We start from the raw sequence: 15,982 nt of genomic DNA, 5'->3' as shown, positions 1-15,982 counted from the left end.
GACATGTTGAACAGTATGATAAAGGGAAATGTTTGTGTTAGTAAATGTGTGAAGGAGAGAAAGGGAGAATGCGCAGAGAGCTTTAGGGAGGACTGAAAGCAACGGCACACTTACAGTCTGACAGATCCTATTGAATTGTGTGCCTGTCATACTCTTTCCTTTCTAATATATGTATATATACAGAATATATTTGAATTCAGAAAGGATGTTTTCGCCATTAATAATAATAATGTCGAGTAATAAATCAGAACGTGGATCAGGATCGTGTAACACTGAAAACATTAGAAATACATTAGAATAGAAAACAGTTATTTTGAAAATATAATACTATTTCAAAATATTACTATTTTTACTGTATTTTGATCAAATAAATGCAGCCTTGGTGAGCAAAAGAGACTTTCAAAAACATTAAAAAGATCTTACTGACCACAAACATTTGAACAGTAGGGTATATACATACGCATATTTTAGAACCATGACTGTAAAAATCTTGAAGTAAAAATTAATTGATCAAAAACGTGTAGGAACGCAGTATTTATTACTCTACTGTGTATAAGTAAGCGTGAGTGTGTGTGTTTATGTGTAAGCGAGCATGTGTTCAACAAGTCATCAATTTCCCAGCTGCTGCTGTGTGTGATTTACTCCTATAGCGGGGCAGGCGATAACTCTTAATATCATACTCAATGATGAAATGGTATGGGCCAGCAGGGATGCAAAGATGGAGAAAGAGAGGGAGCCGGCCTGAAATCAGGTCAGCTTTTCAGTCAGCAGTGCTTTAATGAAAACTGACTGTGGAATGATAGCAACCGGTGTGATTCATGAGTGAACACCTGCATCTCACCCGTGAACTCTCTAAATAAACAGAGTAGAAAAACTGGAAATGAAGGTTCTACAGACTGTGTGGAGCAAGGAAATTTGATCTTTTGTACAACAGAGTTCACGTGATTAATGCCACTAATTTGCATATTCGATTAGTGAAAAGAAAGCGTGCAGAATCTTAAATATTCCTGATTGTTTCTTACATGTCCCTTTTTCAAAAGCCTAAAATCATTTATTTCCAGGTTTATATGGAATTTTCAACCATGAGATTTTTAATGTGTTGTTAGACTTTTGGACCCTACTGTATTTCTAAACGTTTTTGATTTTTGATTGCATGATTTCAGTTCATGGAATGCTGAAGAAAAAAAAAAGGTCTTATTAATTTCAAATCCATCTGTCCATGTTGCCATTCAGAATCTGCATTTGCAAAAGAAACACAACCCCACACTGCAAAAACTGCACTATTTTTTCAGTTAAAATAAGATTTTAAAACAAGGTACATTTACCGGAGAAGCACCACTAGGTGAGATATTAAGACTTTTTTTCATAAATTATATCTTTAATGTACACTGTAAAAAATGATATGACCAATAAGTTATAACAACATGTTTTTACATAGCTTTAACTCACCAAAATAAGTTATGCAATTTTCAACTTTTTAGTTATACATTATAAGTTATACAAGGTTCAACTCGTTTTAATGCAGTTTAATGCAATTTAAGTTGAACTGACTTCCATCCAAGTTGATTGTACTTAAATTAATAGTGTATTTTGTCTTAAAACAAGTGAAAAATCTGCCAGTGCAGTAAGTATAAAGAAGTTTATAGTGTAAAATGCATTAAAGATACAATCCATGAAATGCCTTAATATCTTATGCAATGCTACTTCTCTTGTAAACTGGTCTTAGTTTAAGAGATTTTTAAATGGGAAAATAAATCCCAAAGACTGATTAAACTCATTAAGATGAATTTTTGCAGTTCAGGAACGTATAATAATCGACCCCAATTTTAGGGTGGATGTGAGTTGGAAGACAAAGGGGCAAATGGATGGAAGAGTAGAGGAGATGTTGTGACAGTCCGGGAGCACGCCGCGTGGGGATGGCGAGATTGGTGTCAATTGCTTTGGTGTCGAGAGCCAAGCCACTGGTGTCATGACAACAGCAGATTGCTGAGTTAGACAATTACCTGCCTGAATGCCAGAGCTCGAGACACGGCCCCTGCCCTCATCCCGTTACCTAGGAGACATGAATTTGTTGAATAATGCATGAGACTCATAAATAATTCAGCTTGAGGAGGAACTACCACCAAACGGCACTAAAATCGAATCGCACACACACACACACACGTACAGTGTACAAAAACACAGTTTCACACACTTTTCTTATTATCGGCACTATGCAAGTCACAAAGTCCAGCGGGTTTTCCTCTCAGGGCAAACAAACACTGTGTGCAGAATGCTTACGCATCACAAAATGATGGTAATGTCTGGCATTCTAACTACCACAAGTTCTTCAACATACACTGATGTAAAATACTAGAAAATAAACTCAAGGAAATGGATACGCATTTACAAAAAGTCATTGCGGCATTCAAGAGACCTTAAACGAATAATATCCACTATCAAGGACATGCTGTGCGAACAGACTATTCTATGATATCATACCTTCACATTAAATGTGACAGCTGCATATGGTCAAAGACAGGTCAATGGTACGTATGCGCTCATATATGAGTCATCTGATGGCTGTGTTGTGAAAGATTGTGACAGCTGACCTTCTGTAAAATGCTGAACTCCCAAGCAACATAGCCACCCATGAAAGCTCTCACACTGATAGACTTGAAACATCTGAAGACCGTAATGCTGAACAACCATTTATTGCCTTATACTTACCCTAGACGGGACATGATTGGTTGACAACAATGTTGCTCCTGGAACAACATAGGAAGTTAATCCAGGAACATGTCTTACATTGTATAAATCAGTTCAAAGCAGTGATTCTCAAACTATTTGAATTGAAAGCCTCCACTGTCCAACCCAACATAAGCGAAATATTTACAGTATTCCTGTTGTAATTATGGCAAAGCTGCTTGTTTTCAAACATTATTATCAGAAACCAAGAATATTGATGTATTTAACAAATTAACTATGATTCGTTTTGTGACTACAGAAGTTTCAAGAACTGTATATTCTTCAGTAAAATAATAGTTATTCATATTTAGTTATTGATTTCCTACACGCCTACAAAGGAGAATGGAGAATAAATAGATGTATAGTTATTGATTTAATGGTTTGTTTTTAAGCATTTACATTTTTATTTTTTTATTTTTTTTATTTTAAAGTCATCCTGCAGCCCCATTATAAAGTTTGCTGAGGCCCCCTGGTTGGGAACCACTGCTTTAAAGTGATAGTTTCCGAAGGATTTATTTTCTCTGGAACTCAAAAGAAGATATTTTTAAGAATGTTTCCACTGTTTTTTGTCTGTACAATAAAAGTGGGCTTCAAAGTTGTTGTGCCCGTCTTTGACTTTCACTGTATGGACAAAAACTGTGTTTGTTTGCATCTTGTCATTTTTGGATGAACTATCCCTTTAAGCAAATGCAATGATGTTGTAGGTCATTCTTAAAATGTCTATGTGTTTGCGTGTAGTTGCAGAACCAGGACTCCATACGCAGTCTGCTGAAGAGGACAGAGGCAGAGCTGAGTCTCCGCCTGTCTGATGCGCTGAGGAAACAGGAAGACCCTCTCCAGAGACAGCGCCTCCTAGTGGAAGAGGAGAGACTCAAGTACCTGAACGAGGAAGAACTCATTATACAGCAACTGCAGTGCGTCTCACACAAAATATGTGCTCATAATGTGCTGATAATGCCGTTCTGGGGTGCTAGCGTAGTGCCATTACTGCATAATGGGCGAAAAAAAATATTTCCCAGTTATTTTTATTGCACAGGTTGTGATCAACTCATACCTGAAAGTGAAAAGATGCATAACAATGAGGTATAAACAGTCTCAGTTAAAGACCTGCAGACCCACAACAACTTACAGCATTTCATTGATTTATTTTGTTCCAATTAAAAGCAGCGGGGTGACTAAATCCTCCTCTTCAACTCACTGCCAGATCAGTCGTGTTGCTTTTAATTGATAGCGCTTATTAAGTATAGCTAACTGCCAGTTGATGTGATTCAATTATTAACGGGATGCTGTATGTAACAAACCATTTTGTGGGGGTTGGATTTATTTGACGTGGTTAAATTGGATTTTGAGTGTAAACACTCTGACTGTGTCTCTGTCGTTTAGTGCTAATACACCCTGCTGCACTGACACTTATTCAAATGTGTGCCGACGCTGTAGCCGGCTTGGGATTTTCACTCATCTCGTTCTACATTTTTGAACTTTTTAAATGTCATAAACCTCAAAACATCCAAGATTCCCTTCTGTGTAATAAAACGAAGATCCTTTATAATAACTTCCAGTAATAAGTCATTAATTTAGTGACATTTAACAAACCATGCGGGTTTATGCTTTTTCTGAAACGATCAATATGTCATAAAACTAATGAGAGGATGTTTGTGTTGACAGTGATCTGGAAAAGTCAGTGGAGGAAATACAAAAGGAGATGTCTGTGAGTCACCGACATGTGACAGTGCAGGAGCTGGAGGAGAAAAGCTCGCTGCTGCGGAAACTGGGAGAGACTCTTACGGAGCTGAAGAGTGAGACTCATTTCTGTCCTTCACATCCAGACACTTGAACCTCAGCTCTGTTTAGTTACAGAAGAGAGTCAGCGATGCTCGTTCACTGTTTCTCTCTTTGTCTCTCTCATTCAGATCAGTTCCCAGGGCTCCAGAGTAAAATGCGGGTGGTGTTGCGAGTGGAAGTGGAAGCCGTGAAATTCCTGAAAGAGGAGCCACACAGACTGGACGCCCTACTTAAACGCTGCAAATCTATCACAGAAACTCTCACCACGCTGAGGAGGTAGACAAACACTTACTGACTGCAATGGTTGAATCATTCCTAGTCTAGCCACATGGTCTGACTCTGTCTCAATTTGCTCTTCATCATTTTGAGTGCTGTATTATGGTTTAATCAGGCAGGTGAATGAGGGAGTATGGAAAGCCCAGGATGAGTATTCCAGCCCCTCTCCTAAACTCGGTGGAGGGGACGATTACAGGAAGAACTCAGACTTTGACATTCCAACCAGCCCGCCGCTAAACCTCAATGAGACCAGCCTGGCTAACTGGAGCCCTCACTCGGGTCAATGCCACGCCCACTCTAACCCGTCTCATGCTCAGCGGGAGAAAGATTCTCATGGGGTGGTGGGCTCATTGAAGGGACGGGGCCTGGAGGAGCTGGGGGGGCGAGGCGGGTCTGATAAGGCCTCGTCTGTGGAAGTGAGACTGGTAAGGAATTAGATTTAAGATGCGAGTAATTGTTTATCTGTTGAATAAGTGCGTTTTAAATGTATGGAATATCAATACCTTTTTTAATTTAGTAATGTTGTTTTAATATGTAAAGTCCGAGTCTGAATTGATTGAAGGTATATCTGTAACATTTAAGGCATTTATTCCAATGTCAAATTTTTATCATTCTGAATAAAGTATTCAGAAAAGTAAAAATGAACCTTTGTGCTGCTGAAAAGAATGACAACGATTAAATTTTTGATTTAAAATTCTCATTGTGCAAAAGTGACAGAACTTGCGTTTAGTTTGGGGCTCATAGAGATACACTACAATTCAAACGATTTTTTTCTTTTGAAAGAAATTAATACTTTTATTGAGCAAGAATGCATCAAATTATTCAAAAGTGTCAAAAGATTTGTTTAAAAAAACTGTCTATTGCTCAAAGACTCCTGAAAAAATCACTTATCACGGTTTCCACAAAAATATTAATCAGCACCATTGTTTTCAACATTGATAATAATAAGAAATGAGCATCAAATCAGTATATTAGATCGATTTCTGTAGGATCAAGGAGTAATGATGCTGAAAATTCAGCTTTGAATTCACAGAACTAAATGACATCTTCTAATATATTTGAATAGAATCAGTTATTTTAAATTGTAATAATATTTCACACTAATACTGTTTTTACTGTGTTTTTGATTAAATAAATGCAGCCTTGATGTGAATATAAGAGACTCCTTTCAAAAACATTAAAACATCTTACAATCCCCAAAGTTTTGAACAGTAGTGTATCTATAGTTTGCTTTTAAAATCGTTTAAATGTTTTTAGAGCTGAAAATTCACTCTTGGTATGAAAAGGCTTTAAGAGCTTGTTTACTAGCTGTTTTAAAACACTAATGATCTTATAAAATGTCATCATTGTGTCTCCTCAGGCAGCAGAGCGGGACTGGGAAGAGAAGAGGGCCAGTCTAACACAGTACAGTGCTCAAGACATTAATCGACTATTGGAGGAGACTCAGGCTGAGCTCATGAAGGCCATTCCTGACTTGGACTTTGCCGCCAAGCAGATCAAACCTGCTCAGAACCAGAATCAAAACCAAAACCAAAACCAGAGCCAGAGTCCATCTAGCACCAATGCCACACCTGAACACAGGCCTAATAAACCTCAGCATAAACTCTCCAGTAAAGATGGCGGATCCAGAAGAGGCTCGGATGAACTGACAGTGGCAAGGTATCGTACAGAGAAGCCCTCAAAATCCCCCCCTCCTCCACCTCCCCGCCGGAGTTTCCCCTCCTCCCCTGGGCTTACTACACGCAGCGGAGAGATGATCATTCCTGGAAAGAGTATGAAGGTGACTGGCAACATACAGAAATACATGACACACACACAGATTATGTTGCATGTGTGCATTTATGCATGCAAACTTGCTCAAACATTTATATGCGAGCTATTCCTGCAAGAGAAACACACAGAGAGGAATCAGGGGAACACACTACATCACTTTTATTTGAGTGCAGGGTCTCAAAAATGTCAGGCAACTCATAAAAGCCACCTGTGTTTGTGGGTGTGTTAGTTATGGTTGATATTTTCTTTATCACCCTAACTGTTCCTATGGTGATAAATCACCTGATCGTAACAGGTGAATTTGAGAGAGATTGAGAAAGATTTAGTTTGTTCTGTGTGTTAATTTCCCTTGTGTTTATTATTAATTAGGATTTAATCATTACATTACAGTGGGACATATTGTGCACTAGTGCAGGCGTTTTGCTATTATTTTATGGAAGTCAATTATAATGTTACTCAAAACAACCGTAATTGAGTTTAACAAGATTCATTCATGCATACATTTATACATAAATCGGTAAATATTTATATTTCATAATATTGGTCAATTCATTTATTAATTGCTTAAAATTTAACTGATTAGTTATTTAATTCAATATTTTCTTGTTCGGGTGTTTTTTATTGAGACTTAGAGTCCATATAAAATAATTTTTGGGGTCACTGTTTATGTATATACAAAGAGAATGTCTCCATCAAACTTATTTCAAAAGAAAAAAATGTGTTTTACATTTTAAGGTGCATACTGTATTTTCAGATTTGTCCTTTTTATATTTGTGTATGTAAACAGAAGTCAGAATCAGAGGAGAGCGAGTCTCTGAAGCCACATGTTAAGCTTCGGAGGAGTATATCTGAAGCCCCCCGATCGGCCTCCACCCCTCCGACTATCGCTGGTGGAGAACGAGAAGAGGGCGACGATGACAAGTTAGCAGCTGAGCTGGAGGTGAGCACATGTTTTACCTGAGGAATCACATCAGACCGTCTGTGCCCTAACGGCTGAAGTGTTAATGTTGCTGATTAATGTCCATATGCCACAAGCACCAGATGTGTCTGCTGTACACCCACAGAGCAATGCAATTACGTTCACACGCACACTCATACACACATAGGCGAGTTCTACCAGTTGGATGGTTTGCTCATTCATTAAGCACACATTAGCAGGTAGGAGATGTGAACTTCTGTCTGTGCTCTTTGGCTCATGACCTATTAAGCTCAAATGAGTGGTCTGACAATGTCTTGTGCTGTACTGAGGTAAAGTGCTGTTAGTTAAGCACTAGTGAGTGTATTGTGGGATACCGCTTGTGTCTAATTTAACTGTACATTGAATCAAAAACCATAAAACCTAAAATATGCCACATCACTCACCCATATACTTTATTTCTATAAAGTATATATATATATATATATATATATATATATATATATATATATATATATATATATATATATATATAATCATAAATAATTATTAATATTGTGTACGGCAAATTTTTTTTGTCTTTCTGCCACTCATTGGATGTAATATAAACTGTATGGAAAATTGTATTTTTCTGTTTTTCAAAGATTTGACGGTATTAACCTTAGTTTAGAGAAATTACACATATGTAATGATGCAGTTATTCATCACAAAACTTTTAAAGGACTGTGCTAAATTTCTTTAAACTGCAATTCCAAAACTATCATTCCAATTTAGCATCCTATGTACTACTACTACCAATTCAAATTCCAACTTTTGCCCAATTCTACTTCAGAACATGCAGCAAATCTTTTAATGTATTTTTTAATTGATGCGCAATTAAATTCTAAACTTTCTCCCCTGCCATCTCATTTACATATTATTATTTAGCCAGGAGTTCACTACAGTGCATTTCCACTTGGTGTTGATTTTAAGCTTCCTTGACCTGCTTCAGGGCAGAAACACAAACAAACACTGACACACAAACTGCAAGGCTCATTAACACCGATTTTGTTATCTTGGTTGAGTGGATGACAGGTTAAGCGAGCAGATGTCTCTTGTACTCCATCCCCACTGCATTTCTCTGTTGGAAACCCTGTGGAGACCTGTGGAGATCTGAGCACTGCTGCAGTGACACCATGCCGACCTCCCTCTCAAACCTAATGAGCCTCACAAGCTGCGTCTCAAAACAAACCCATAACTCAATAACACAATACTCACCCACACTCTACATTCAGCATTGATGAATAAATATCTGAGCTACAAGGTACAGTGTGTAATTTCTGATGGAAGAACATGTTCCACCCAGTTAAAGTGATTTTGAATTATGGGATTTACAACCCTGTATGTAAATGTGTTTGTCCTTAATGATTGACTTTCAGAGTCTCTAGAACTTTTCATGAGGAATCCTGTTTGAACTGATATTGTGCATCCCATATTTTTTCGTTCATTCTCTTCAATCTCCCTGAACGCTCAGCTCTTTGAGCGATATCTGATTCCCCCCCTGCCCTCTCCCAGGAAACACCCTCCTCCCTCTAGTTTACAGCTGTTGCCCCATCTACCCTCAGCTGGACAGGTAACAGCCACTACTGCAAGCTATTGTGGACTGCTGTTGTACACTCATGCACACTCACACATGCATCTATAGTTTACACCAAATGCTCAATGTGTCCCTCTGAAATGTTAGTCATGTTCATGTATAGAGAGATGCTCTCAGACACACACACACACACACACACACACACACACACACACACACACACACACACACACACACACACACACACACACACACACACACACACACACACACACACACACACACACACACACACACACACACACACACACACACACACACAAACAAACCAGAAAGATATTCCCACATCACAGTGAGCACAATCACAATTAAACATTCACCACCTATAAAGTGTGTGTGTGGCCTTGCCAGTGCATGTCTACTTTGTGTGTTGAAATGCCCAATTTCCTCCACTGAAGCTAAAGGTTGTTTGATATTTTATTCTGGTAGCACTCACCCAGACTTCTGTATTTTGCTGTTTTTAAATTTGTATATGAGCACAGAGGCAAAACTCTGTGATCTTTAAAGGGAAGGTTCATCTAAAAATGAATGTTTTGTCATTAACTCACTCTCATGGCGTTCCAAACACGTATGACTTCTGAGGAAAAAAATAAGAAATTTTGTTTTATTATGCTCTTTTATATACAGGTCATTCTCAAAAAATTAGCATATTGTGATAAGGTTCATTATTTTCCATAATGTAATGATAAAAATTCAACTTATATATATATAAGATATATTTTAGATATTTTAGAATATATTTTCATATATTTTAGATTCATTGCACACCAACTGAAATATTTCAGGTCTTTTATTGTTTTAATACTGATGATTTTGGCATACAGCTCATGAAAACCCAAAATTCCTATCTCAAAAAATTAGCATATCATGAAAAGGGTCTCTAAACGAGCTATTAACCTAATCATCTGAATCTCCTAATTAACTCTAAACACCTGCAAAAGATTCCTGAGGCTTTTAAAAACTCCCAGCCTGTTTCATTACTCAAAACCGCAATCATGGGTAAGACTGCCGACCTGACTGCTGTCCAGAAGGCCATCATTGACACCCTCAAGCAAGAGGGTAAGACACAGAAAGAAATTTCTGAACAAATAGGCTGTTCCCAGAGTGCTGTATCAAGGCACCTCAGTGGGAAGTCTATGGGAAGGAAAAAGTGTGGCTAAAAACGCTGCACAACGAGAAGAGGTGAGCGGACCCTGAGGAAGATTGTGGAGAAGGACCGATTCCAGACCTTGGGGGACCTGCGGAAGCAGTGGACTGAGTCTGGAGTAGAAACATCCAGAGCCACCGTGCACAGGCGTGTGCAGGAAATGGGATACAGGTGACGCATTCCCCAGGTCAAGCCACTTTTGAACCAGAAACAGCGGCAGAAGCGCCTGACCTGGGCTACAGAGAAACAGCACTGGACTGTTGCTCAGTGGTCCAAAGTACTTTTTTCGGATGAAAGCAAATTTTGCATGTCATTCGGAAATCAAGCTGCCAGAGTCTGGAGGAAGACCGGGAAGAAGGAAATGCCAAAATGCCTGAAGTCCAGTGTCAAGTACCCACATTCAGTGATGGTCTGGGGTGCCATGTCAGCTGCTGGTGTTAGTCCACTGTGTTTTATCAAGGGCAGGGTCAATACAGCTAGCTATCAGGAGATTTTGGAGCACTTCATGCTTCCATCTGCTGAAAAGCTTTATGGAGATGAAGATTTCATTTTTCAGCACGACCTGCTCACAGTGCCAAAACCACTGGTAAATGGTTTACTGACCATGGTATTACTGTGCTCAATTGGCCTGCCAACTCTCCTGACCTGAACCCCATAGAGAATCTGTGGGATATTGTGAAGAGAAAGTTGAGAGACGCAAGACCCAACACTCTGGATGAGCTTAAGGCCGGAATCGGAGCATCCTGGGCCTCCATAACACCTCAGCAGTGCCAGGCTGATTGCCTCCATGCCACGCCGCATTGAAGCAGTCATTTCTGCAAAAGGATTCCCGACCAAGTATTGAGTGCATAACTGAACATAATTATTTGAAGGTTGACTTTTTTTGTATTAAAAACACAATCTTTTATTGGTCGGATGAAATATGCTAATTTTTTTAGATAGGAATTTTGGGTTTTCATGAGCTGATGCCAAAATCATCAGTATTAAAACAATAAAAGACCTGAAATATTTCAGTTGGTGTGCAATGAATCTATAATGTATGAAAGTTTAATTTTTATCATTACATTATGGAAAATAATGAACTTTATCACAATATGCTAATTTTTTGAGAAGGACCTGTATAGCTAAAATGATTGGGGACTGAAAGTTAAAAAAAACTAAGTATGCAAAAGCATAAAATATATCATAAAAGTAGTCCATAAGACTCAAGCACTATATTTCAAGTCTTCTAAATCCATTATACTTTTAATACTAGAAAGTTAGATGTCAATAATGAATGATTTGTTCTCAAATCACGCTGACTCAATGATACAATCGCAATGGAGGGAAAAATTATCAGTGAACAACAGTGTAGATTTTAGAAATTTCCTCACAAAACAAGACTATAGCATGTCAAATGGACCCTTTTTGGACTACTTTATGGTTCTATTGTATTTTTCGAAGCTTGAAGACATGATAATTGCCTTAAAATAGAGTGACTAGAACAGTCTTCAGAATGTGTACCACTGATTTTGACCGTCATGAACGCAATTTAATGATAACACCGTTTTTATTTCTGAGTGAACTATTCCCTTATGTGTTTGCATATTTATGTGGTTTTTTTTTATATAATTTTGTATCTTTATGTGTGCTATGCTATATATGTACCAGCAGCTGATTGCACCTCAGTCTGGTTTACATGAAAACTCCAGTGATTTTACAGAGAAACCTCTGGTAAGAGGCTCACATTTACATTAACTTTAGAATCTCATACTTTTATGAATCACATTTTAGGGTTATTTATACAAATAACACCTGGTATGTTTCAGATGCAGCATGAGATGACCTCCAGTCCAGTTCCCCAGATAGTCTTGACTGAATGTAACTCTCTCCCCACGTCTCCTTCTGAGGACTCAGCACAGACCAGACCATCTGACAGTGCTCAGACAATAAAAGACAATAACACTGGAAACGACATCAGAGTAAGCTACTTCAGCCACATTGTGAGGACTCCCCGTCTGTCGCTGTGGAAACAAGACTTGACAACCAGCCAAAAAGTCTGTCGGATACAAGACTTGGATGCTGCCCAGAGGGAACTCCAGAGTCCTGTCCAGGATTTGACCCAGTCGTGCTCGCATTTAACAAGGGAGAGAGCAATTAAACAGCCCCTGAGGAGGGAGCCACGGGTTCAGGAGTCTCTCAAGGCGGCGACAGAACCGAAAGAGGAGCAAAAGAGAAAGTCGGACACTACATTGTCTGTCTTGCAGCAAAATGGGCCCGTAGAGACATCTCAAGTCGGTTTGATCCGCACTCAAGGCGTTGGAGAGGAAAAGGATGACATCTGCCACAGCACGTACCGTCGACTGGACAGTCTGGAGGAAACCATCCGTGAGCTGGAGCTCAGCCTGATGGAGTTCAACACTGATCCTCACACAGGAGACATCTTGCCCATGTCTGCCCAGACGCAGAGTTCCTCCACCCAGAGATCCGGCAGCACTCGACATACAGAACAAAACCATAGAGACGGAGGAGAAACAAACAGACCCATTGTCCCACCCAAACCGTCCTGCATCAGTTCATCCACAGCCAAGGTTCAACCTATAGCCTTCAGTATCTCCTTCATCCCTGGTCTTTCTTTCATTCTTTCAATCTTCTCAGCCATCTTTCTTCCTCTCTGGTGGAAGATTTTGGTCGCTTCTGCTGGGTTGCTCAACTAGATCAGTTTGTGCTGTTTTTGCAAATGCTTTGATGAATTGTTTGCCTCCAGCATCTGCAGAAAAACTTATTGTATCTTTCGCACAATAAATTCTCTTGTTTCCTCCTCTTCTCCATTAGCACACTCTCCCAATCCCCCCCCCCCCCCCCCCCCCCCCCCTTAAAATGAGTTTGCAATTTGATTACTTCCCCCTTGTCTTATTTTTCTCTGGTACTTTGGACATTTTCATGTGGTTTTCTCTTACAATAAAAAGATAAAGTCCAGGATAGCTCTTCAAAACTACTCAAGTGATATTGTTGCATAATTTATGTGCTATTGTCTTCTCTCGCATTTGTCTTTGGAAAGTAGTTGTCAGGGTAAACCACCTTTGAGTGAGCACGATACAAAGCAGCAATCCACCAGACGTCATGTGTATTACTCAGCTCCGCTGAGAACACGGCTGATCTCTGTGAGTGACAGAAGGGAAGGATTTGGACGATGCCACTTGTGTTTTCCACTGTGTTGCTCTCAGCCCACACATTACACAAGCCAGCATTGCATCATCCCTCCTAACCATGGTGTTCGAGCCCCTAGCTCTAGGTCGATGCACGCTGCTTTCGTAGGACAGATGGAGCCTGGCAACCGTAGGTCCACATGATTGCAGGCATTAGATCCTCTTACAAAGCCCCTCGTTCAGTGATACGAACATTTGCATAAAACACAAAGCTAATGGACCTCCTTGAAGCTTTAAAAGGACTGTTGGCTGGTTGTGACTCTTGTCTAGTGTATGATCTTGTGTATGTAATATATGAAGAGCAAGGAAGGACTAGAGAAAGTGGTCATTAGTGATTATTGAGAGTTTTTGAAAACTTTGTGCAGAAGCAATAGGATTGATAATTTCTGAATTTAATACAAGAAATCACAGGTAATAATAATATGTGTATGTGTGCGTATGAAAGACAGAGAGGACTGCGCCGAGATGCTTGCATGTGTTCTAAAAACACATCACCCTCTTGCACTGTTCTCCTCCTGCACTTCCTCTGACTGCCAGTGATTGCAAAAACACTGTTGGAAATTTGATGGAAATCATTACCAAATATAGTGAACAGAACATCTGTTCTTTTCTCTTGTCAATCTCAGACTGGTGGTGCTAGAGCGCTGTCTCGTCTCAAGCATCTGCAGCAAAGCGGATCAGAAAAGGTCAAAACAAGCAAACAGAGAGACGAATTCCTTAAGAACCAAGGTCAACAACAGGTATGATCTTTATCTATCTATAGTTATTTCTATAAACTGTACTGTTCTATCATTGTATCATTCTATACCATTTTGTCATTCTATCTATTGTTCTATGGTTCTGTCTATTATTCTATAGTTGTATCTAGGGTTCCATCCATCTATCATGTATGTCTGTGTTGTTCTATCTAACATTCTATTGTTCTATACATTCTATCAATCTAACGCTCTATCTATCATTCTGCAGTCTAACATTCTATCTATTTAGGCCTAGTTATCAAAGTTAAAATATTTAAGTTCTTGTTTTAAGTCTTAGTCCTAGTTTTGTCTTAACTTAACTCAGTCTTAAACGGATTTAGTCTTCTTCTTAGACTTACTGCTGTGTTAGTTTGTATTACTTAAAATAGTATGCTGAAAGCTATAGATAATTTTCTGCTTGAAACCAATTTCAAACGTTTGTCTGAAGGCATTTCAGTAACAGTCCATAGCTCACACTACTTCCAAGAGCTTTTAGGAGGTGTGCGTGCGTGCGTGTGTGCGTGCGCGCTTGCGTGTGCGTGCGTGCGTGCGTGCGTGTGTGTGTGTGTGTGTTCATGTGTGCATATGTCTGTGTGTGTCAGTCACAAGTCAAGTGAGGCTGGGAGGGAACTTTTGTAGCAGTGATGGGAGTGGCGCTTTGAAAAAGCTGAATTGGTGCGTCAATCACAGACAGTTGGGACTCTAAAGTGCACTTAAAACCCCCTAACAGAACAAAGAAACCAGAGACAGGTGGGCCTCAGGAGAAGGGGGAGAAAGGAAGCATGAAGCCAGAGAATTGGGAAATGTGAGCTCTAAAACATAAGCCAAGTGAATGAGACAGGTGGAGAAAACAGGGGAGGTTTGAAAGATGGATTAGAGGGAGAAAAAGACGCACACATACACAGACAGCTGAGGGCCTGTGTGCTGTAGGTAAGGAGAAGATAGATATGCTGGTGTGCTGTAAATCTCCTTACTCACTTTAATAAATCTGGCCCCTGTTCAACAGGCCATGAATATTAGAAAATAATCTAATCTTTTATGGGGAAGGAAGAGAGAAACAGATATTGGCAAGAGAACGAGTGAGATCAGAGGGTTCAGTGCTACTATAATTACAGGAGAACATATTTGATGTTATAGGCACTCCTGCTAAGCTGGATATGATCAGGGTTTAGACTTGTCAGTGTAACAACTAATTATTCCCTTTGAAGTGGACTGCATATATCTCCTTTTTTTCTTAACTTTCTAGCTGCTAATGGATACAAACATTTATGTACTTTGTACACACTCATTTCATTTATTCCTTTTTTTCTGCATCCTGTATGCTTTTGATCCACATTTAATTCAGTTTTCTACTTTAGCCTTCTCTGAAAAGACTTTTATCTTTCAAATGATTGCGGCCCCTGGTTGATCACATAGATTAAAAGTGATTCAACACATCATTGCTCCACAAATACTTCATACAGTCTTTATTGGTCTAATTCACTTGCTGTTTCTGACCTTGTCTTTTTTAGACTAATGGTGAAGTGTGAACTGAGTGAAAATTAAATGTACACTAAAAGTTTAGGCTCAGTAAGATTTTTCAAAAAAGTCTGAATTTAGTTGATCAGCACTATAGTATTATTGTTCTACAGTAATAATAATAATAATAATAATAACAGTAATATTCTATACAATGTATAACAACACAACTGTTTTCTTTTTTAATATATTTTAACATTTTTAGCAGCCATTATACTCTTCAGTATCATATGATCCTTCATCTTATTATTGTCAATAGTGAAAACAGTTGGGCTGCTTAAT

General features: G+C 39.0%; 1 protein-coding gene across 37 annotated transcripts in view; it reads left to right on the top strand.

The window, feature by feature from the left end:
- Positions 1-15,982, top strand: part of srcin1a (SRC kinase signaling inhibitor 1a) — a 102,412-nt gene that overhangs the window by 80,304 nt on the left and 6,126 nt on the right. For 17 of the 37 annotated variants that reach the window (XM_077213133.1, XM_077213134.1, XM_077213142.1 and 14 more), the window contains 10 exons: positions 3,466-3,641; positions 4,393-4,523; positions 4,638-4,785; positions 4,901-5,210; positions 6,146-6,565; positions 7,346-7,498; positions 8,988-9,086; positions 11,908-11,970; positions 12,066-12,827; positions 14,072-14,185. In XM_077213133.1, the coding sequence (XP_077069248.1) occupies positions 3,466-3,641; positions 4,393-4,523; positions 4,638-4,785; positions 4,901-5,210; positions 6,146-6,565; positions 7,346-7,498; positions 8,988-9,086; positions 11,908-11,970; positions 12,066-12,827; positions 14,072-14,185 (2,376 nt within the window). The remainder of the gene's footprint in view (positions 1-3,465; positions 3,642-4,392; positions 4,524-4,637; positions 4,786-4,900; positions 5,211-6,145; positions 6,566-7,345; positions 7,499-8,987; positions 9,087-11,907; positions 11,971-12,065; positions 12,828-14,071; positions 14,186-15,982) is intronic. The other 20 variants (XM_077213155.1, XM_077213163.1, XM_077213161.1 and 17 more) reach the window with 4 other exon arrangements.

The sequence above is a fragment of the Siphateles boraxobius genome, unplaced genomic scaffold, assembly GCF_051911475.1.
Source record: "Siphateles boraxobius isolate OS27281-9 unplaced genomic scaffold, OSU_SipBor_1 66, whole genome shotgun sequence".
Taxonomy (NCBI): domain Eukaryota; kingdom Metazoa; phylum Chordata; class Actinopteri; order Cypriniformes; family Leuciscidae; genus Siphateles; species Siphateles boraxobius.
The sequence above is the reverse complement of the archived record's forward strand: the minus strand, read 5'-3'. Positions and strand labels throughout refer to the sequence as shown.